The following is a 23,600-nucleotide window of genomic DNA, read 5'->3' as shown; positions in this document are numbered from 1 at the left end:
AGACTGGAAAAGAGAAATCTCCATGTGGACGGCCAGGTGTCAGAAAATGCTTCAATCAATGGATTTAGTTAAACAGCATAAAATAGCTTGCCATGTAGTTATTTTGAAATAAATTACTCAGTCAGGCAGCAAATTCAGGGAAAGTCAGCCAAATAAATATACAAATGTAGACAGAGAAGTCTTCCCAAGAAAAGAAGAGAAAGCAAAGAGAAATGGCATCACCAATGAAAGCACACACAGAGATGTAACTTCAGAAATGGTGTCCAGGGAAAATGTCCTTTCCCATCTTCACATCATCCTCTGGACATTGACCAGCAAGCAGATATTTTCTGACGCAGAAGAAGAAACGAAGCTCTTCTGATCTGTACAGTGGGCAGATCACATCTCCGTGGGGTGTTCTACAAATGTTTTATTGATCTTTGGTGATGTATTTTTTTTGTCATCCAGTAATTTTTTTCATGCCCCTTATCAAGATAATTCTCCATCCTTATCTGGTGTGCTTCCCTCCTGGCAGGGTCTAATCTTTGTTGCCTGCTCTGGAGGTAGCAGGAGCCTCAACGGTTCAGAGAAGTCCTATCTCCTTCCTGTAGGCAGCAGAAATTCATTTCTCATGAACATCAAAGTCTTCTTAGTGAGATGGGTGCCTGGTGGGTGAAGTTAAACATGTCCAGGATGGGCCATGGCTATGCCACAGGACCTGAAGGGTTTTATCACAATAGGTGAGGACTGCCCTCAGAGTGTGGCATCAGAGTCAAACTCTGGTATTGTAGCCGCAAACCAGCACTGATCCTTGGGGGCAATCCCTAGGCATCCTGGAAACTCTGGCTACTGATTGAGTTCATGAATGAGATGAATACCTAGAATTCAAGCATACACCTGAATGTGAACCTTGCTTATGCTGAATTTCCTTTTTCAAATTTAAATGTTGAGCTGACACTGATAAAATTAGGCTTCTCCAAACAGCAAGCCAAACTTTGCTTATTTGCTGACAAGCCAGCAGGCCCTTCTATTTCAGAAGAAGTGATGTAGAACCAAGTTCTTAGCAAGCAATGAACTCAGGTGTCTGCCAGGGAATGGCATGCTCATTCACAGATGCATCAGTCCTCATCCCTGTAGGTTGGAAACCCCAGCAATGAAGAATCAATAGAAAGGTCTTCATCATGACTCATCACTCCAAGCTGTCTGTTCTAGAGCAGGGAAATTTCCAGCATGGATCTTTAGCTCCATTTGGGAAGATGGACCAAACCCTGCCCATCTTGGAGAAGAGGTGGCCTGACACTCAAGGTCCCACACACAAGGCTCTTTCCCTCTGTGTGACCATCAGAATCTTCAAGGGATACCTGACCATTTCATTTCTTTCTTTTCTTCCTTCTCTTGACAAGTTAATTGCAGAAGCTGTTGGAATCGCTTCAATAGAACAGATGGCCTGCGCTGGAGAACGTGTGGTGTTACATTAAGGGAGGGGTCTTGTGCTTAAGGGAAAAAAATGAGACCTGAACTAAAACTTCCACAGAGGACAAAGGACGAGTTCCTGGAATCAAGTAAAGCAGTGCAGAGCAGTGACAAAACCTCCAGAGTTCATCAGAAACAGAGAAACTGATTTCAGGGGTCACAAAAGAGTCTGGTGTCTGCACACCAGAGAGAACAAATGTAGGTCTTTTTTTTTTTCATTCAAAAGATACAGATTACACTTTAAGAGACAGATAATTCCACTAAGTAAAACTCCTCTGAGAAGCACACTTCGTATGTCCAGGAGAAAGGCCATGAAAGGGCACTGTGGAAACTGGGAGGCAGATACAGGTGAGGAGCTTGCAGAGCACCTTGAAGTCCAGGAGCCTCTTGTACTTCAGAGCTGATGGGTGAGAAAAGCCGGTCAGTGTGGGAGGAACAGAGTGGGGCATAACACCCTTCAGCATGCATCAACATGACTGTGGGATTGTGGGGAAAAGGCTAGGAGGGGTGACAAGAGACAACAGAAAATGTTATTCTACCCTTAAGCAAGACATTTTCTCTCAGGGTAACAATACGTCATTGGTGTTGATTTTCAGTGCCTGTCCTAACTAGGATCAGGTGGCAAAACAGGACACAAGATATTGAGAGTCCAGGGGACTCCATGCTCAGAGACTGCATATTCACATGGTAAGTGACCAAGAAACTGTTACATGAGGATGGTGGGTACAAACCATCTTTGAACAGAGAAAATGAAATAACTGTTTACAGAACATCAGCCCTCGGGACAACTCAGTTGGAAAATCAATAATCTAGAAATGTACATTCTTAAAGTGAATGTGGCAGATGAGATCAGAGCAAGGGAAAAGTACTGAGAAGGTAAAATGACAGTGAGCTCATGGCAACCCCGAATCTGAGTCCTAAGACATCAGTCAGTGCACAGGGTTGACCCGATGTGTGTCAGAAAGACAGGCAGAATCTCTCAGACCTGCTGTGGTCCCTGAGAGTTGAGACTGCAGGTGAAATGTGGACACAGAAGTCCCAATACATACCCATGCCTGTAATAGGAGGACACTCTTTTCAAACTGTGAGGGCTAGGGCCGAGCTTTTCCTACTGAGGTGAAGAAAGGGCCACATTACTGGCTTCTCTCTGCACAAATTGTATTGGAACACCCCTCGAGGGGTGCTTTCTTTGGGAGTGAAGCATGGTGAAAGCTTTTGCCTGAGGGGTTCTCTGAATTTGATCTTGATCTTGTGTTTATCAAGAGCAATGCCATGAAGTTCAGCTCACTAGAAACTGACTCAACATATCCAACTTGGAACTGGGTCTACTCCTTGCAAGGCCCTATTCCCTGTCCCTAGGATGAGGGAGTCAGGGGCTGCCAGGGCTATGCGGAGCTCTGACCAGTGTAAGAGAAAGGAGCCCTATGGAGACAGGAAGGACCTGCCTGGGCACATAAAGCCACAGTGGAGCAGTTGACCATGTGATAAACCTCGGGATGCTCAGCTATCTGTCCCCACAGATAGAAGCCACTCATTGGCCAGAAGAAAAACAAGGAGCACATGGGAATCTTGATCAAACTTGCTCAAGGTCCATTAACTTCTGGAAGCCCAAGAGAGAGCTCATATTCAGAGGACAGGAAGACAATTCCAGACCATTGGTCCACAGAGGTGTCACCTGTCCTTCTGTGTCTGTGTCAGCCTCACTGCCCCCTGACTTACCCCTGCCCCCAGGAAAAATGTCACAGGTAAGATGAGAACTGTGTTCTCTCTTCATCTGACTCTCTTTCTCATCTCTCTAATTCGGAGGAGTTTTTGCAAGGATTTTAGATGTGTTTTCCCCAAGGGAAAGAACATTATCAGGACAGTGCAACCCTTCATTTGAGGACTGGGGACTGGAATCCATCCTTGCTTATTCTTTTTTTGTGTGTGAATTTTGCTTTATTGTGGTAAGAATTCTTGACACGAGATCTATTATCCTAATAATTTTAAGTGCACAGTAGTGATCTTTAAAATGCAAATCCTTGGCTGGGCACGGCGACTCATCCCTGTAATCCCAGCAATTTGTGGGATCGGGGTGGAGGGGATCTCTTGAGCTCAGGAATTTGAGACCAGCACAGGGCAACAAAGGGAGACTTCCATCTCTACAAAAAGAAAAAAATTAGAAAATTAAAAAAGAAACCTAGCCAGATGTGGCAGCACAAGCCTGTGGTCCCAGCCACTCAGGAGGCTGAGGTGGAGGCATCGATTGGGCTGGAGAGGTGGAAGCTGCAGTCAGCAGGGATTGCATCACTGCACTCCAGCCTGGGGGTGAGAGAGTGAGACCTTGTCTCTAAAGAAATAAATAAATCCAGATAATATTATTATCTGAGCTTAAAACTTTCCAACAGCTGGGCATTGCACTTAAAATTCAAACTTCTTATCTTGGCCTATATGATTCCACACCTGCCCACCTCTCTAAAAACTTATTTCTCTCACTCTCTCTTTCCCTCCCTAAACTTCAGCCACACTGGCCTTCTTTCTTTTCTTCAACCATACGACTGTTCTTCCTATGCGCCTTTGTACTTCCTGTTCCCACTATCTGCAGCACTATTCCTCTAGATATTCCCAGGATTGGCTTCCTGAAAAAGCCAGAAAATATTGTCAGCTCAGAAAGGACCAACCTAAGTGGCTCACTGTCTTTCCCGTTTTCCTTAAGATAGTCCACCCCACTGCCACTTTTTTTTTTCCTTCAGAGTAGTAAGCACCGTCTGAAATGATCCAATTTACTGCATTTGCTTATTGACATTCTTCTGTCCCAACAGGACAGTATTTATTCATTCATCTCTCACTATATGCTCATCACTGTTCCATGCACTTACATGCTATCCACCCATTTAATTTTCAAACCCACAAGTAGGTATTATCAGTATTCTAATTTTGCAAAGGAAATACCAGAGGCTCAAAAAGATGAAGCAGCTTCAGTTGCAAAAACATTCCAGTACACTGTTGTTAACTATAGGCAACTACTACTTTTGTGCAGTAGAGCTCTAGTGCTTATCTATTTTGTTAAACTGAAACTTTATGCCCACTGACTACTAGCTCCCTACTTCCTGTCCTACAGCCCAGGGAACAACCATCCCACTCTTTGTTTCTACGAATTTGACTATTTTAGATACCCTATTTAAGTGCATGCAGGATTTATTCTTCTATGACTGGCTAATCTCACTTACCATAATGATCTGCAGGTTCAACTATGTTGTCATATATGACAGAATTTCTTCCATTTCTTTTTTTTTTTTTTGAGATGGAGTCTCCCTCCCCTGCCCAGGCTGGAGTGCAGTGGTGTAATCTCGGCTCACTACAACCTCCGCTTCCCAGGTTCATGCAATTCTCTGCTTCAGCCTCCCAAGTAGCTGGGATTACAGGCACCTGCCACCATGCCCAGCTAATTTTTGTATTTTTAGTAGAGACGGGGTTTCACCATGTTGGTCAAGTTGCTCTTGAACTCCTGACCTCGTGATCCATTCACCTTGGCCTCCCAAAGGGCTGGGATTATAGGCGTGAGCCACCACACCTGGCCAAATTTCTTCCTTTTTAAAGGCTGAATACTATTCTATCTTATGTTTATATCACATTTTCTTTATCCATTCATTTTTTGATGGATTTTTAGGTTGTTTCCACATTTTGGCTATTGTGAATAGTATTGCAGCAAACATAAGAGTGCTAATATTTCTTTGAAAACCTGATTTCAATTCTTTTGGACAAATACTCAGAAGTGGGATTTCTGGACCATATGGTGCAGTTCTACTGTTAATTTTTTGAGGAATTTCCATACTGCTTTTCACAGCAGCTGCGCCATTTTGCATTTTCACCAACAGTGTGTGAGGGATCCCTTTCTTCACATCCTCGTTAGCACTTGTTATCTTTTGTTTTTTCAGAATGGCCATCCTAACAGGCGTAAGGTGCTATCTAGTTGTGGTTTTGATTTGCATTTCTTTGATGAGTCATCTTGGCCTGTCCTTGACTGGAGACACATTTTGGAAGCTGTTGGCACTCTCTGTTAATGGACATTTGGGTTATTCCCTCCCGTTCTCCCCTGAACTGGCTCTTCCCAGGTTAGTAGGAGGAAGTGTGTCCTTGGTGCTGCAGGACTAAGATTAAGCCCTAGTGAAATCTGTAACATCTTTTTGGGCATTCCCATGGATCAGCTATAGCAACTCATTTAAGGATTTTTTTCTTGTTACAGATACATCCTGCTTTAGTGAGCTCAGCTTCTCTGGCAACGTCATCTATGAAGCTGTCTTAAAGTATGAGAAGTCATTATCAGTGTTCAGGATCTCAGGAAAGGATGGTCTGATCTCTTTGGGCCCAGAGCGTTTCACCTCTCAAGCATCCTAAGTTCTTCAGTGTTCTGGACTCCATAGTGGGGCATCAGGGGTCATCAGGGCTGATTCTCAGAGGCCTAGCCAGCTCAGCAGAAATGTCCAAGGCTCAGGCAGTGGGCCCTGGACAGGGGATGTTGGCATCCTCCAATGAAATGATTCCATCCATCTTCCTGAGACAGGAAGGTGGACAGGAATCTCTCTAAGGAAGACACATGAGATCTCCTCTAGTCTGTGGTCAGCCTTGAGGTACCACACCTGCCCAAGGTGAGCAGGTTTTTGGCTAAGGGTGAATGGTTCATATCAGTTCTCCCCTATCCTGGATGCATTGTCTGAGGTGTTTTGCATGCTAGGCTCTTGGCCTCTGTCTCAGAGTCTTGAAAAGAGACAGAGAAGGGCTCTCCTGCTCACAGTCTGTATCTGCACTCATCCAGGATCTTCCACTTAAACGAGCTCTCAACATCATGGACAAACTTCCAGCATGTGAGTAGATTCACATCTGAGGCTACATCTTTGGTGTTTGCAAAATAGTGATAAGGATTCCATGGTTGAAAGAGGAAGCTGTGGTCAGGCCCCACCACTCCAGGGACAGTAGCTCAGTGCTGCTCTGAAGGGGCCTGGCTGCCCCTTTCTGTCCACTGATGGCTGAGATAAGAATATTCTCCAGTCTTGAAAATGGCTTATAAGTCTTTAACTCTCTAGAGTTGCAGGGACCTTCTTGGGGTTTACTAACACAATAATAGAAAAATAGTTATTGCACTCAAGTTGCTTAAGAGGCCCTCTCTGGACAGGAGCATCAAAGATTAACAAAGCAGATGAAGCCACTTGCCCCAGGTTGGTGAACTTGCTGAGCCTGCCTGTGGCTCTTTCCTTCTGGCTGTCACCTGGTTGCTCCAGTAGGTCATTCAGATCTCCATGTCCTACTAAGAAACTCCCCTCATTTATCCCACTAGGAAACATCCATTACCCTTATCATTTTCTATCCACTCAGCCCAATTTATTTTTCTCCTTGCAGTTATCACAATGTAAACCCAAAGAAGGTACAGACAGTTCTACCTTAGCACTGTCTTATCCTCATGCCAAAGATAAGTTTGTGGCAAGTGACATTTGCCTACTGAAGAGGCAATTTCCTGAGGAGACTGTTGAGTAGAGATGATGAAATGGTCTTTGGAGGAGCTTCAAAAAGGGAGGTCTAGAAGAAGAGCCCAGTGTGTTTCACAGATCCCAGAGCTGGAGGCAGAGGTCAGAGAAGCCTTGCGAAGTCTGCTCCACAATTCCAGCTTCTATAAAAATAACAATTATTATTAGTTTTTTGAATATTAATAATAATTATTCATTAGAAACAAGATATAATAGTACTAATTGTTAATCATAATATAATCATAAATAATTAATAATCACATACAACTATTAATCACATTATATTATTAATATATTGTTATTAATATGCCACTAATAGCATATTCATATCATATAAATAATATTAATATAGTATACCAAATATATTAATATATACTGTTAATATGCTAATATATTCACATGTAATCAATAATACATTAATATCTTAATATTGAAAGCATACCAACATTAAAATGTACTGATAAACTATTTTACTAATATTGTATAAATATTATTAATGATACTTTATTAATAAACTGAATAATGTTAATCTCAATTAATATTAATGACCAAAGACCCACCAACATGGGTCGTGTTGGCATCAAGACTGTGACGAAGGTGGCCTAGGTCATCGTAGAAAAGTACTACATGTGCCTGGGCAATGACTTCCACACAAACAAGTGTGTGTGAGGAGATACCCATTATCCTCAGCAAGAAGCTCCACAACAGGAGAGCAGGCTGCGTCACACATCTGACGAAGCAGATTCAGAGAGGTCCAGTGAGAGGTATCTCCATCAAGCTACAGGAGGAGGAGAAAGAAAGGAGGGACAATTATGTCCCCAAGGTCTCAGCCCTGGATCAGGAGATCATCGAAGTAGATCCTGACACTAAGGAAATGCTGAAGCTTTTGGACTTTGGCAGCCTGTCCAACCTGCAGGTCACTCGGCCTACAGTTGGGATGAATTTCAAAATGCCTCGTGGAGCTGTTTGACTCTTTCTCCAATGCTGTAATATACAGCAGTCACTGGATTTTATTTTCAATAAACCTGGGACAACAGCAATAAATAAATACATAAATATTAATAAACTAATGTCAATATTAATTATCAATATCCTTGATAGCACAATTGAGAATATGTTATATTAATATAATTAATATATTAACATAAATATATAATGTGAATATATTAACATCAATATTAATAACATGTTAATATAGCAATGTTATATTAATATAATTTATTAATATATATTTACATAGTATTAATATGCTAGTCTCTCTATATTAATATATTTACATAGCATTAAAATGCTATTCTCTATATTAATATTTATGTTAATATTCTTAGGCCTCTTTTGTATTTGTTGCACCCTAAGTCTGTTCATTTCCTTCTCCTCAGCTGACATTTGGAGCATAGCAGTCGATGATGCCCACACAGACACTGCCTGAGACTCATGCCCCTGGAGAAAAGCAGATTTCCTTATTTTCCAGGTCAAGTCCTGCCAGCCATAGAAAGGACTTCTTTGGTGCCAACTGCTGTGAAATGCCTGCCTTGGAAATCTCAGTGCTCCCTTGTACCTGTCTGAGCCCAGGGAAACGCCATACTGTGGCACTGCTGCATCCTGTATGGCTACCCAAGGATGCCCAGGACTGGGTTTGAAAGAGATGAGACATGGCCAGGTGCCGTGGCTCACGCTTGTAATCCCAGCACTTTGGGAGGTCAAGGTAGGTGGATCACAAGGTCAGGAGTTTGAGACCAGCCTGGCCAATATGGTGAAACCCCATCTCTACTAAAAATACAAAAAAATTAGCCGGGCATGGTGGTGGGTCCCTGTAGTTCCAGCTAGTCAAGAGGCTGAGGCAGGAGAATCGCTTAAACCTGGAAGGTGGAGGTTCCAGTGAGCTGAGATCGCGCCACTGCACTCCAGCCTGGGTGACAGAGTGAGACTCCATCTCAAAAAAAAAAAAAAAAAGAGATGAGACACTAGTGTCTCATGAGTAGAACCTGGACCAGACACAAATCTCCATTCCCAACGCTTAGTGCCTCATTAGTGCCCAACAACAAGATATTGGGTCTATGTGGATAGGCCTGGGGCATCCTGTACAACAGGAGATGTGTTAGGGGAGGGAGAACAGATCACAAATTCATGGAGAGCTATTTGCAGAGCAGATACTCCCATCCACTCTGATATGTAGTTAATGTTCAGCTGTTCCTAAAAAGGACACCCAACAATGGGTGTTCTATTCCAGCCTAGGAAAATGTAGAGGCAAGGGGTCTGATGCCAGAGGACACCACTAGATGGACCACTGCTCCTGACTGTGATGTTGTGGCCCACTCAGGTCCCAGCACCCCATGGTCTGGGGGAAAAGTTTGCTGGTTCAGCCAGAGGGCTGGATGGACAGTGTTTGCTGAGTCACAGATATCTCTCTCATGTAGGCTTTGTCTCCACAGTGGTGACCAGAAGGCACAGAACCCAAACCTGGTATCTCAGCTCTGTGGCGTCTTTCTTCAAAATGAGACGAATGAAACCATACATATGCAAATGAGCATGGCAGTGGGACAGCAGGCCCTGCCCTTGAAGATCATTGCCCCCAAGGCTGTGCTGGTCTCCCTCTGTGGGGTCTTATTGAATGGCACTGTCTTCTGGCTGCTTTGCTGTGGGGCCACGAATCCCTACATGGTATACATCCTCCACCTGGTCGCTGCTGACGTGATCTATCTTTGCTGCTCGGCAGTGGGGTTCTTACAGGTGACTCTGCTAACTTATCATGGAGTCGTGTTTTTTATCCCTGATTTCCTGGCCATATTGTCTCCCTTCTCCTTTGAGGTGTGTCTCTGTCTCCTGGTGGCCATCAGCACAGAGCGGTGTGTGTGTGTCCTCTTCCCCATCTGGTACAGATGCCACCGCCCAAAATACACATCTAATGTTGTCTGCACCCTCATCTGGGGCCTGCCTTTTTGCATCAACATAGTAAAATCACTTTTCCTAACTTACTGGAAACATGTAAAGGCATGTGTCATATTTCTAAAGCTTTCTGGGCTCTTCCATGCTATCCTTTCACTTGTGATGTGTGTGTCCAGTCTGACTCTACTCATTAGATTCCTGTGCTGCTCCCAGCAGCGAAAGGCCACCAGGGTCTATGCGGTGGTGCAGATCTCGGCCACCATGTTCCTGCTCTGGGCCCTACCCCTGAGCGTGGCACCCCTCATAACAGATTTCAAAATGTTTGTCACCACCTCCTATTTAATTTCCTTGTTCCTCATTATAAACAGCAGTGCCAACCCTATCATTTATTTCTTTGTGGGGAGCCTCAGAAAGAAAAGGCTGAAGGAACCTCTTAGAGTGATTCTCCAACGGGCGTTAGCAGATAAGCCAGAGGTGGGGAGGAACAAAAAGGCAGCTGGCATCGACCCAATGGAGCAACCAGACTCTACTCAGCATGTGGAGAACCTTCTTCCCATGGAGCACAGGGTCGATGTGGAAACATAATTTCCCACATCTGAGCTGGGGACTTGTACACATAGTAACCCAGCCTGTTCTGCCTCATAAGGCTGCTGCATCAAATCAATGCTTTATTCTAATCAAGTTCAGCTTTCATGGACTTTGAAAACAACCCCTTGCTGTTTGTGGTTGGAAGAGACATTAACTTCCTTCCTAGGCAGTAAGCCCAGTATGAATGCGCTCCAGTTCCAACGATGAGGGGAATGGGACCCAGTGAGATTTTCCTGGTACCTGTGGAATCCCAAGTAAAGACCATACAAAAGGCCATGCATTATTCTCAATCATTATCCTGGAGCAGCCTCCAAATCCAGCCACAGATTTTCCTCCCTTTGTCTCTCTCCTCCTTAGATAGAGCTTGAGCTTGTCAGAATTACCAAGAGGCATCATCACATAAGAGTTAAGAGTCAGGGTTTTGGACCCAGATTGCCTTTGTCCAAACTTTGGCTCTCCCATTCAAAGCATGTTATTGTGGGCAAATAACTCTCTGTAACTCTGTTTCATCTTATGCAAGAGGAGGATAAAGTTGGTATTTAATATGCATGGTTGGTGTGAGGATTAATTAACCTTATGAATATACAGGACTCCTTGGATTTTATTTACAACATGTGTAACAATTATTTAGTAAGGATGATGAATATGTTGCAGTGTGTTGAATAAATGTACAAAAACATTACGTTGGATAATATAATCTCTCCTCACTAGGTTAGAATTTACACCCAAACCTTTGACTTTGAAGAAAACAAATTTACCTCATCCTCTCTCCAACTTAATACCATTTAATTCTTCATCTTGCTTACATTGCTTACAAAACTCTCATATTGGCTTTCTTTTGTTAAATGGAACACATCCTTTTTGCAAATTTTCTTTCCTCCGTGAGGAATTATGTCACTCACAATTTTCCTTGTCTTTGCCTTTTCCATGTTTTATCTCTAGTTAAAAAGGTTAACTTTAAGAGCATTTCTATGACCACATTCTCTGGCTGGTCTTATTGATCTCTTATTTCTTACAACATTATTGTAATTTGTAATGGTTCCACCATTTTGGTCTTATTTTAAGCTTCCCCTAGAAGATGAGAAGTTCCGTGAGCTTGAAGTCATTACTTCATGATTCAGTTTAATGTCCCAGTGCTTTGTACATAATAAGTTGTTTTAATAATACCTCTTTGTAATTTGAATAAAAATTGCATTCCCTTTAAGTACATACCCTTTATTTAAGCCTTATTAATTTTATATCTGTGATTTTAGACAATCCTTCAAGGACTAGAATTGCCATTCTATAATATTGCTTTATATATATATATGCTTTAAATTCTAGTTATTGTATATATTATTTTATTGTGGTCAAATAATATAACCAACAAAATGTTATTATTAATATTATTATTTGTATTTCTTTGAGATTTACTCTGTGGCTGAAGACATGGTCAGTTTTGTCCACCATGGTGTTTAAAATAATGTATAATCTCCTTTTAAGGTGTAATTTATCAAATAACTTTTTTTAATGATTTCTATATGTGCTTATTCAATTATGTGTACATGTTACTCAAAACAAAGAAGATTCATTCAAGTCTGATATTAAAATATATGGTTACCTCTTAATTCCCATACTGCATCATTGTGTAGCTCATGTCTCATGATGCTGACATTTCAGGAGCATGTTAAGGAGGTGTCAGAGTGAAGGAAGGGGCATGAGACTTCTCGTGGACAGGTCTTTGTCTCTCCACTTCTGTTAGCTCTCCACCTATAAGCAGATTAGTCCTTTTTCAGTTGTCTGAGCTGCAAATACAATTTCCAACATTTTCATTGGTCACTTTCTTCGGTTATGATTTTAAAAAAATGTTATTGTCAAGCACACCATTTTTATAAATTTGAATTTGTCAGTCTTTTATGGCTTATGTATTGAGTTATGATTAAAGAAGTCTTACCTACATGAGATAATATAAAATGAATCTATGCTGTCTTATAATACTATTAAATTATTTCATTTGTAAACATGTAAATATTTGATCAATTTGATTTTTTTTTACTGGAGGATAGTGTGAAGTATGAGCCCACTTTAATCTTTTTTGTTAAACGGTTAAATTATTCAACTTTGTTAGTCATCAGGAGCACTGCATAATGAGATATGATTTTCTACCCCCGTTATTAATAAGCTTTAATGGCTGGACACACAGAAGAATATGGAGGATTTAATGTCTTCTGCAAACAAAGTGGTGAGTTTAAGTTATTGCTTTTGTTGGGGAAAAATTGAGTACTGTACCTTAAAATTATAAACACACATACACTTATAATCAACGTTTAAAGTTTTATTGCTCCATTTTACAGAGACAAAATAGTGTTACCAAGTGATATCCGTGACAGGGTGTTTATTGCAACAATACTGGTTTTACCTGCTCCCAAGGCAGAAAATCCCACTGTCCCTACTGCAGAGATGCATCTGGGAGGGATTGGGTGACTGGGCACTTTCACACCTGTAGCTGTTATGTACTTCTCCAAGGCAAAGCCATGAAGTAGGACTTAGCAGGAACTGGTGCCCATAGCTAGGAACAGGAATCTTCTCTCTCACACACACACACACAAATTACATTGATAAATATTTTCATGAGATTGTTTCCAGGGAATTTGTAAGACAAAAGTTTTTAATGAAATCACTACTCCCCACCTCTTAAAATAAAAGGAAAAAATAAAACAAATAAAATCAAACTAATAAGTGAAAATAACATGGCCAATAACATCATATGTTCAGACCCAAAGGCCCAAACCTGAACCCTGACCTTTTGCCAAAAGAAATGGGATTGTGAAATATGAACAAACATTAGAAAGGTGTTTCACCTCAAACACCCAGGTGTGGCCACGGAATAAACCAAATAAGGAAAATCTCCCAGAGGGAAGTTCCAGTGTCTATGGACAATTCACTAAATAGATTAGGTGAATCCTTCCAATGAGAAGAACAGAGAACTGTGAGCTTGAGAGTGATGGAACTTACTTTCCTGACAACAAGTGTGATTCTGTCTGTTCTTTTACCCAAGAATGTCTAGCTGGAAAGGACACTCACTGAATGAATGGAATTAAATGCCTATCACGTGGGTGCCAGAATGGAGCTAGAGGCAGTAACAAGATGATACTAGGTACATACAGTTCTTGACAAAATAATGAATGCATTTCACATAGATGCAAATATTTTAATTTTAACTTGGACAAGGGAGGGAGGTGTATATAATTTGGGGGTAGGTGAAAAAGGCCTAAGTGTTGGTTATGGTGAGGGCATTCCAATGAGATATAGCAGGACATTCTATGTGGTATGACTCTAAGAAGAGTTTTCACAGATATAAAAAGAGATGGAAGGAAAGGAAGTTCTTTTTTCTTGCATTTTTTATATCATATTCTGAGTATGAAGTCATATCCTAAGCATTTGGAAAACATGCCCAGTGAGGAATGAGGACAATATTCTGAAGATGCCAGAAGTAAAAGTGGATAATTCTAATTTTTTCAAGACATTGTGCCACTGACTTGAACATCTTGCAGCAGCCCTATCTACAGGTGTCTTGTGCTTCAATATTATACATCACTGACTGCTAAAATTAGTTTAATTGAGCTTCTCTATTTGGCAGCCAAAAACATTTCTAACTGGAAATATTTTCTTATCCTTGAATGAAAAGGCAAAGACAGCCTTCTATGGGAATGCTACACAGCAAACTGGAATCCTAGTACTAGATAAGCTTGCCTCATACATTGATGCCCATTGTTGTTAAACCAGGGCCTAGATTTATGTTTATAAAATTATCTGAGTGTGGCTTTTACTGTGATAGAAGCAAATAGTGCTGGTTCTCAAAGGTAGAAAAGCATAAGAGATACACTATATGGGGGAGGCCAATATTATTAGGGGTGTCCTGTGGACAAGAGTCCCTGGATAGAATCCCAATTGTGTTTCAGATACATGACTATAGGCAGGACTTGAGCCTGATAATCACCAGTATTATGTATCATGAGAGAGTGGGAACAGAGGATGCTCTTGAGCCCAAGAATTTGAGACAGTGAGTCGTCGAGATCATTTCACTCCATGCCAGTCTGGGCAACAAAGTGAGATTCTGTTTCTTAAAAAAAATATACAAGGGATGTGAAGGACCTCTTCAAGGAGAACAACAAACTGCTTATCAAGGAAACAAAAGAGGACACAAACAAATGGGAAAACATTCCATGCTTGTGGATAGGAAGAATCAATATTGTGAAAAAAGCCATACTGCCCAAAGTAATTGATAGATTTAATGCTATCCCCATCAAGCTACCATTGACTCTCTTCACAGAATTAGCAAAAACTACTTTAAATTTCATATGGAGCCAAGAAAGAGCCCGTGTAGCCAAGACAATTCTAAGCAAAAAGAACAAAGCTGGAGGCATCACGATACCTGACTTCAAAATATACTACAAGGCTACAGTAACCAAAACAGCATGGTACTGGTACCAAAACAGATACATAGACCAATGAAACAGAACAGAGACCTCAGAAATAGCACCACACATCTACAAGCATCTGATCTTTGAAAAACCTGACAGAAAAAAGCAATGGGGAAAGGATTCCCTATTTAATAAATAGTGTTGGTGAAAATGGTTAGCCATATGCAGAAAACAGAAACTGGACCCCTGTTATACAGCTTATACAAAAATTAACTCAAGATGGATTACGGATTTAAACATAAGACCTAAAACCATAAAAACCCTAGAACTAGGCAATATCATTCAGAACATAGGCGTGGGCAAAGATTTCACCACTAAAACACAAAAAGCAATGGAAACAAAAGCCAAAATTGACAAATTAAGCTAATTAAAATCGACAAATTTTAGTTCAGTTGACAAATTACACTAATTAAAATTGACAAAATTTGACAAAATTGACAAATTAATTAAATTAAACTAAAGAGCTTCTGCACAGCAAAAGAAACTATCATCAGAGTGAACAGGCAACCTACAGAATGGGAGAAAATTTTTGCAATTTATCCATCTAACAATGGGCTAATATCCAGAATCTACAAAGAACTTAAACAAATTTACAAGAAAAAAACAAACAACCCCATCAAAAAGTGGGTGAAGGATATGAACAGACACTTCTTTAAAGAAGACATTTATGTGGCAAACAAACATATGAAAAGGGCTTATCATCACTGGTCATTAGAGAAATGCAAATCAAAACCACAATGAGATACCGTCTCATGCCAGTTAAAATGGTAGTCATTAAAAAGTCAGGAAACAACAGATGCTGAAGAGGATGTGGAGAAACAGGAAGGCTTTTACACTGTTGGTGGGAGTGTAAATTAGTTCAACCATTGTGGAAGACTGTGGTGATTCCTTAAGGATCTAGAACTAGAAATACCATTTGACCCAGTGATCCCATTACTGGGTATATACCCAAAGGATTATAAATCATGCTACTATAAAGACACATGCACACGTATGTTTATTGCGGCACTATTCACAATAGCAAAGACTTGGAACCAACCCAAATGTCCATCAATGATAGACTGGATTAAGAAAATGTGGCACATATACACCATGAAATACTATGCAGCCATAAAAAGGACGAGTTCATGTCCTTTGCAGGGACATGGATGAAGCTGGAAACCATCATTCTCAGCAAACTATCGCAAGGACAGAAAACCAAACACGGCATGTTCTCACTCATAGGTGGGAATTGAAAAATGAGAACACATGGACACAGGGCAGGGAATATCACACACTGGGGCCTGTTGGGGGTGGGGGTCTAGGGGAGGGATAGCATTAGGAGAAATACCTAATGTAGACGATGGGTCGATGGGTGCAGCAAACCACCACGGTACATGTATACCTATGTAACAAACCTGCAAGTTCTGCACATGTATCCCAGAACTTAAAGTATAATTAAAAAATAATAATAATGAAAAAATAATTTGGGTACATATAATAAAAAAATTCAAGATCCACAATCTCTTGAGTATAAAAACTACATGAAATATAGAGGAGATAGGACCAAAGGTAACAGCTGCTCTAGACCCTTAATGGCTCCCTTGTAGGGAGGATCAGTACTGTCCCATAAAGTTACATTCCCTATGTGACCTTGAGGTCTTCTCAGATTCTATCTCTGCAGTGAGGTAAAGAGCCGGTCAGCACCGAAGGACAAGGAGGGGTGTATTTTAACATCTTGTCACCCTTTGATCATAGTGTATTTCATTCTTATATATCTCTCCCTCCTAGTCACTATAGAACCATACAGAAACCATCTGCCCCACTATGTGAATCACATTTAAGCACAAGGTTTTAAGAGGGAATATAATAAAAGATTATTTCCTGCAGGGATAAGAAGGAACTTCAAGCTAGAAATGCATGAATTGCTAGAGAAACCGACGAAAGGAGCCTTGTATCCATCTCATTTTTCTCAAGTTGAGCCACATGTGAACAAAAGTCTACATGAAATGATCAGCTGGCTCCTTCACAAACAGCTGTAGGTGAACGGAGGGGAATAGCATGAGGATACATGGAGTGTGAGCTTGATCTGGCTTTCAGTAAGAATTTGCCAATATGTTGTGTCAGAACCTGCTTGGTAAGTGGCACAGCACAAAAACATTCCCAAGACTTCTTTACATTAGGTTTATGGATCATTCATGACTAATTTTCCAACAAAAACAAACATGCACTAGAGAAAATCAAGAAAGAGCAAATTGATCTTTGAGAAGACAGCAAAGTAAAATTCTTACATTAATTTTACCTTACAAAACATGCAATTCAATTCATGACAAAATCCAAGGAGCACGTTTGAGCTACTGGAATTCCTGAGTTCATTGGGAAAATGCTGACCTGACTTTCCTCTTCTGCCTTCTAGGATGGGTTGGGCTGGGCTGGACCTCAGTCTGGGAGATGCATTAAAGTGGAGAGACTGACTTCTCTTAAAGATTCTTCTTTGTTTCAGGGGACAGTTCTTAAGGACAGAGTAATAGAGTCAGACAGGATTGGGGGATATCATGAGATGTTGAGATAAAGATGCTTCAGTTAAAGGCCTGGGCTCTGATATGCAAGTGGCCCTGGTACAGGAAGACCTAAGGGACACAGGGAACTTGATAACTGCTTGTCAAGACCCAGTTCAAAGCAGATATGCTTAGAGAGCTTCCTGACATGAGGGCAGAACTTTGATCTCTCAGGAGGTTGGCCTCTGTGATACCAAGTCTGTCCAAGTCCTCCCAGGTATGAGAAAAAAGGTCTCTCTACCTTTTTTTTCATTTTCAAAGCATTTTAACTCAAAGACTCATTTTTTTTTAAAATTTAAAACCTTGTGACTTTTTTTAACCGAGGAAGGTGCATTTGAAGATTGACAGGATAGAAACCAGTTTCCTGGAAACAGGAGGGCTTGTGGTTCCCAGGGTAGCCCCAGTGGGTGAGCTACTTCTGTGTTTTGGTCCCTGGTTCACAGGTGCCCTGGCTGTGTAGATGGGCAGAGGGTGTGTTTTTCTGTTAGAAGTAGGATTTAAGCCACTGTGTTACTGAGGTGTGGTCTATGACTTCTGGGTGTAACCTTTCAGATTTTCCGATTTCCCAGCTTCTATATTCGTATTTAATTCTCATCTAACACAGAAAATGAAGTTCTGGCACATGCTTTACCATGAACAAGCCATGAAAACATGAGGCTGAGTGAAAGAAACAGAAACAAAATGTCACGGAGGGTTTGATTCCACTAATAGGACGTGTCCAGAATGGGTGAATGCGCAGAGACAGAAAGCAGATGGTGGTTGCCAAGAGCTGGGAGGGAGAAAGGGATGTAACTGCTAAGGGCATCCTTATGGGGCCTGAAAATGTTTTGGAACTAGATAGAGTTGGGGGTTGCACAATATTGTGAAGAGGCAAAGTGAGGCAGAACTGTGCACTCTAAATTGGTTAATTTATGTTATGTGAATTTCACCTCAGATAAAAATTAAGTGGGGAGGGCGGGCTCTCGCCTCAGAACCAGAGCAAATACTTCAATCTCAATGCAAAGGCTACTTGGCTATTTTGGCTGCACCAAACTGAGCACTTCCAACAGCGCTGGCTCCCTGAATCCCAGGATCCAGCCTGTTGTATCTATTCCTTGGGGAGCCTGGCTCATGACCCAACTTGGAAATGACATTCCCAAGACCACAAATGACATTTCCAAGTACCAGGATGTCTCTATGCCCAGTGCTGGGGCCACACCAGATGCCGAGGCCTCTCCACCCCAGGAGGGCTGCCTCCTCCTCCTAGGTGACAATGAAGAATGTACTGCTCAGTCACTGGGCTCAGTGGTCATCTCTGGGCATGAGCTGGGTTTCAATGAGCCCAGAAATGGGAAGCATGACTCTGCCCCTGAGGCCACATGCCACCTCCATAGTGGATCTTTTCTTTTGGCTGGAGGGGAAGTCACTTCTTCCCATGAAACTATTTTATCTATAAATCTTCTCTCCTTGTTGGAGACCAAAGCCCAGCTGCTCCTGCTTGGTGCCCTGGTGGCCTGGGGTGGGCCATGGAGTCCTGTTTGCAGTTTCTATTCTGTCACCATCACGAGTTCTGACACCCTGGCCTGGGCACAGAACCGCACATCAGCCTGATGTTTCCATGGACACCAATGTTACTAAGCCCCAAGCCTTGTCTTATGACCAGGTTAGATATAAGCTGGATCTGCTTTCCTCTCCTGGCCTCAGATAAGAAAGTCTAGGCAACAGGCACAGGGAGGGGTGAGACTGGGGCCAGACCCTTCCATTTCAACAGAGCTGCTGACTGAAGGGGAACTCCATCATCCTGGCAAGGAGGGAAGATTCAAACACTGGGCTCACTTGGAGCTGGTCCCTAGCACTCTCCTGAAACCCCACTGATGCACCAATATGTGACTGCAGATCACAGGGTCACGTGTGAGATATTTCCTGGCATATCTTAGGCTTTCATCAATTTGTGGAACAATCTTTGTTTTAGAAGCCTCTGTGATCCATAAACAAAGCTTCAGTAGCTCAGGGTTGTAGGACCAGGTTCATCTCACCATTCTGAGACTTCCCATGATTCCATGTATAAAGTTCTCTTCACTACTGTGATCATCAGCTTGGACTCCCATGACCAAGACCACAGACTGAGTGACTTAAATGATAGAAGTCTATTCTGTCACAGTCCTGGGGGTTGGAATTCTGAGATTAAGGGGTCAGCACTGTCGGTTCTTTCTGAGACCTCTCTCCTTGGCTTGTAGATGGCTGTCTTTTCCCTGCATGCTTACCTGGTTGTCTCTGTGTGTTTAACTAATCCTAATCTCCTCATCTCATGAGGACACCAGTCCTATTGGATTAGGGCCCAACCTAAAGACCCATTTTAACATAATTACCTCTTCAAAGATTCTGTCTGCAGACACAGTCACATTCTGAAGTATTAGGGGTTGGGACCTTAACATATGAGTTTAGAAGGTCACAATTCAGCTAATAACAGCAACCCTTAGATAGCTGGGAATACTGAGGCAGAAAAGGATCCACTGCTTATCAAAGATAGCTGTGATTTGCCCACATAAGATCAGCTCTCATACCCTTGGCCTGAACTCCCAGGTTACTAGGTTTGACTCAGCTGTGGGTTCCCAGAAGAGGTATTGATCCTCTCCCGTTTCATTTTTAGTTAGGTGACCAACCAGCTTGGTTTTCCCAGGGCTATGGGGATATTCAGGACGAGGAATTTTCAGGAATAAAAACTAGGAAATTCTAAGGCAAAGTGGTACCTTTGCCCTCCCTGCACAATTCTTCACACAAAGACCTGTGATTGGCAGCCTGAAGCGGAGTGCCTGCTCCTGAAGTGGACAGAGCCCGTGGCTCAAGTGCATGTCTCCCTCGGGACCCCATGAAGCAGTTTCTGGTGTGCAGGGTCCCCTGCTCTCACCTACATGTAACAGAGCAACTTAAGTCCTCTGCAGGCACCCTCCCCAAGTAGCTCCTCAGTGTCAAACCCTGTTCCAGGGGCTGGAGAAAAGGCAGTGAACAGAATTTTAAAGACAAAATAAATTCTCATGGAACTTCCATTCCAGGGGATGATTCCCACAAAAGCAAGTAAGTGAATATCATAGACTGCCAGCAGGTCAAGAGTGCAATGTTTAAAGGCTGATCAGCAGAAGATCACCTGGAAGGTGACCCTGAAGCAGAGACTGGAAGGAGGAGACCGAGCTCACTGAGGCACAGAGGCTCTTCCAAGCAGCAGAACAGCATGTGCAAAGGTCCAGGGAGGAGGCCTGAGAGCTAACAGAGAAGAGGTGAGCAGGAGCAAGGTCGGGAGCCCTTCCCTTGAGTACTGACCAGCAACCTCCCCATCCAGGACTCAAGGAGTCTCAGAACCTCAAGGTAAAGTAGTCACTCAGTGCCCCCACCAAAACTATGTCACAAAAACAGCCTGCACCAGTGGGAAAGTTGGAGAACCATCCCTATGGGCTAATGTAAACAAATGTATTTTTTTATGCAGCCTTATAGATAATCTGGGTGCACGGGATACACACTGGGCCTTGGGCACAGCATGAAGCATCAGGGATAACTGAATGCAGTGGAGAGAGGGGTAAGGGTATGCATGAGAGGGCATCCTGCAATGGAGAATCTGGGAGGGAAGGGATGGGTCTCCCACAGGAAGCTTGCTCCTTTCCTCCACTCTGCTCTGCAGAATCCCTGCCAATCTCATGAGGCTCAGCAGGAACCTCTGAGGACAGAGGGCAACCCTGACTCTCCTCTCCAGACCTGGTAGGTTACCAGCCTTTGTTTTTGCAGGATGTGCGCAGGCAGCAAAGGCAGCCCACCATAGCCTAGCTTCTTGCAACCCTCTCTGGAAAGCTGGATTGGGACAATGAGACTGAGATCTCAGGACATGTGAACATGAGCCATACGGGAGGCGAGTGGTTGGTGGACAGGCAGGTGGTCTTCCCCCTGACAGTGCTGGTGGCCCCCTGTGGACTGTTAGGCAATGATGTGATCTGCTGGCTTCTCTACTCACAGGTCTGGAGCAGCCCCTATGTGACCTACATCCTTAACCTGGCCACTGTTGATATGGTCAACCTCTCCTGTGTAACTGTGATCCTGCTGGAGAAAATCTTCATGCTGTATCACCAGGTGGCATTGCAGGTGGCTGTGTTTCTGGATCCTGTCTCCAATTTTCCGACACAGTGGGTCTCTGTCTCCTGGTGGCCATGAGTATTGAGAGCTTTCTCTGTGCCCTCTGTCCCACCTGGTGCTGCCACCGCCCAGAGCACACCTCTGCCATGGTGAGGTGGGCCCTGGCCCTTTCTTTGTATGCAGTTAGCCAGGTCTGTGAGTACTGGGAGAAGTGCTTGGCTTGTGACCAATTTCATGAGGCTTTATGACATGTCATGTACTTATTTGCTTTGTAATGGGCATGTCCAAGCTGATCCTGATCATCTGGGGTCTGTGCTGTCCCCAGTGGTGTTCCCCCATCAGGACCTACCATGTTGTCTGCTTTGTGATCATCAGCTTCTTCCTTTGGGTCCTGCCCTTAGTTGTCCTTGTGTGCCTGCCAGGAAAGTTTCTGACCTTTGCCTTTGACCTCCTGTTGCTACTGTCCATTGTGGTCAGCATGCCTCACCTAGTCATCTACTTCTTGGCTGAGTACCTCTACAGGAAGAGGCACAGGGAGTCCCTAAAGGCTGTTTTTCAGAGGGCTTTGTTGAGTGAGATGGAGGCATGGATAAAATGAGGCGTTTCAGGCCCCCGATCCCAGGGCAGATTTCAGCCTCACTGCTGGAAACAAACTGCTCTTCTAGGGGGCTCAGCTCCTCCACAAAGGCAGGGACTGCCTACGCACAAGGCTATAAAAGAGATCATGTCTGGAAAACATGCTGGATCCTCCAAGGAGCAGGGTGAATGTTCTTGAGATTATTTATTACCTTTGTGTATTTTCAGAGTAACCAGATTTCTGACTGAATTCAAGACAAAATTACTTTGCTTCTGTTGATAGCCCATTATTCTCAATTCCCATGGAAACCCTCTGGAAAGGCAGGTCAGAAGCAAAGCAGACCTTCCTGGTTTCTTTTTTTTTTCCGGCTAATTATTTTATTTTATTTTATTTTTATTTTTTTACTATACTTTAAGTTTTAGGGTACATGTGCACAACGTGCATGTTTGTTACATATGTATACATGTGCCATGTTGGTGTGCTACACCCATTAACTCATCATTTAACATTAGGTATATCTCCTAGTGCTATCCCTCCCCCCTCACCCCACCCCACAACAGGCCCCAGTGTGTGATGTTCCCCTTCCTGTGTCCATGTGTTCTCATTGTTCAATTCCCACCTATGAGAGAGAACATGCGGTGTTTGGTTTTTTTGTCCTTGCACTAGTTTGCTGAGAATGATGGTTTCCAGCTTCATCCATGTCCCTACAAAGGATATGAACTCATCATTTTTTATGGCTGCATAGTATTCCATGGCATATATGTGCCACATTTTCTTAATCCAGTCTATCATTGTTGGACATTTGGGTTGGTTTCAAGTCTTTGCTATTGTGAATAGTGTTGTAATAAACATACATGTGCATGTGTCTTTATAGCAGCATGATTTACAATCCTTTGGGTATATACCCAGTAAAGGGATGGCTGGGTCAAATGGTATCTCTAGTTCTAGATCCTTGAGGAATCGCCACACTGACTTCTACAATGGTTGAACTAGTTTACAGTCACTGGCCATCAGAGAAATGCAAATCAAAACCACGATGAGATACCATCTCACACCAGTTAGAATGGTGATCATTAAAAATTCAGGAAACAACAGGTGCTGGAGAGGATGTGGAGAAATAGGAACATCTTTACACTGTTGGTGGGACTGTAAACTAGTTCAACCTTCCTGGCTTCTGCAAGCTCCATATTTCTGAGAGTGACAAGTGTCATTCATCCTTATTCAGTCACCTTGCTCAGAGTTCTGTCCTCTGTCACCCCAGTCCATCCTTCCTGGGGACCCCTGGGCAGAGACTGATTCATGATCCTGATGTTCCTCCACCATTATGGCCTCAAGTTTCCATCCATCCCTTCCTACAAAAGCCAGGAAAGCGATTCAGTAAGAGTGCCATAACAAGTTCTTTCTGGCGTTGCTCACTGTGGAGAGATCTAACGCTGGCAGTCTGGCCTACAGCCTGGTTTCTCCAAGCTGTTTCACTCTGCTCATTCCAGGTTCCACA

The 23,600-nt window shown here is 42.7% G+C and overlaps 1 protein-coding gene, 1 long non-coding RNA gene and 1 pseudogene across 3 annotated transcripts; 2 read left to right on the top strand and 1 right to left on the bottom strand.

Moving 5' to 3' along the window:
• Positions 1-4,732: 4,732 nt before the first annotated feature.
• On the bottom strand, positions 4,733-21,729 carry LOC129144233 (uncharacterized). Of its 2 annotated transcripts, none has more exons than XR_008548457.1 (3): positions 21,407-21,729; positions 12,028-12,176; positions 4,733-7,096 (listed from the first exon to the last, which is right to left on the bottom strand). It is a non-coding gene; the product is annotated as an uncharacterized LOC129144233 (long non-coding RNA). The 2 variants fall into 2 exon arrangements; XR_008548458.1 differs by lacking the exon at positions 21,407-21,729 and adding an exon at positions 19,443-19,514 and having other exon boundaries at positions 12,028-12,211.
• Positions 7,518-7,923, top strand: LOC129144232 (small ribosomal subunit protein eS17-like; annotated as a pseudogene).
• On the top strand, positions 9,135-10,526 carry MAS1L (MAS1 proto-oncogene like, G protein-coupled receptor). The gene has a single exon (XM_016955118.4). It carries the CDS (start codon positions 9,213-9,215, stop codon positions 10,422-10,424), a length of 1,212 nt encoding a protein of 403 aa, XP_016810607.2. The 5' UTR covers positions 9,135-9,212; the 3' UTR covers positions 10,425-10,526.
• Positions 21,730-23,600: the final 1,871 nt, after the last annotated feature.

Source organism: Pan troglodytes, chromosome 5, assembly GCF_028858775.2.
Source record: "Pan troglodytes isolate AG18354 chromosome 5, NHGRI_mPanTro3-v2.0_pri, whole genome shotgun sequence".
NCBI lineage: Eukaryota > Metazoa > Chordata > Mammalia > Primates > Hominidae > Pan > Pan troglodytes.
The sequence above is the reverse complement of the archived record's forward strand: the minus strand, read 5'-3'. Positions and strand labels throughout refer to the sequence as shown.

Bases quoted from the DNA above. Each gene is read 5' to 3' on its own strand.
- MAS1L (XM_016955118.4), top strand. From the start codon at position 9,213: ATGCCAGAGGACACCACTAGATGGACCACTGCTCCTGACTGTGATGTT.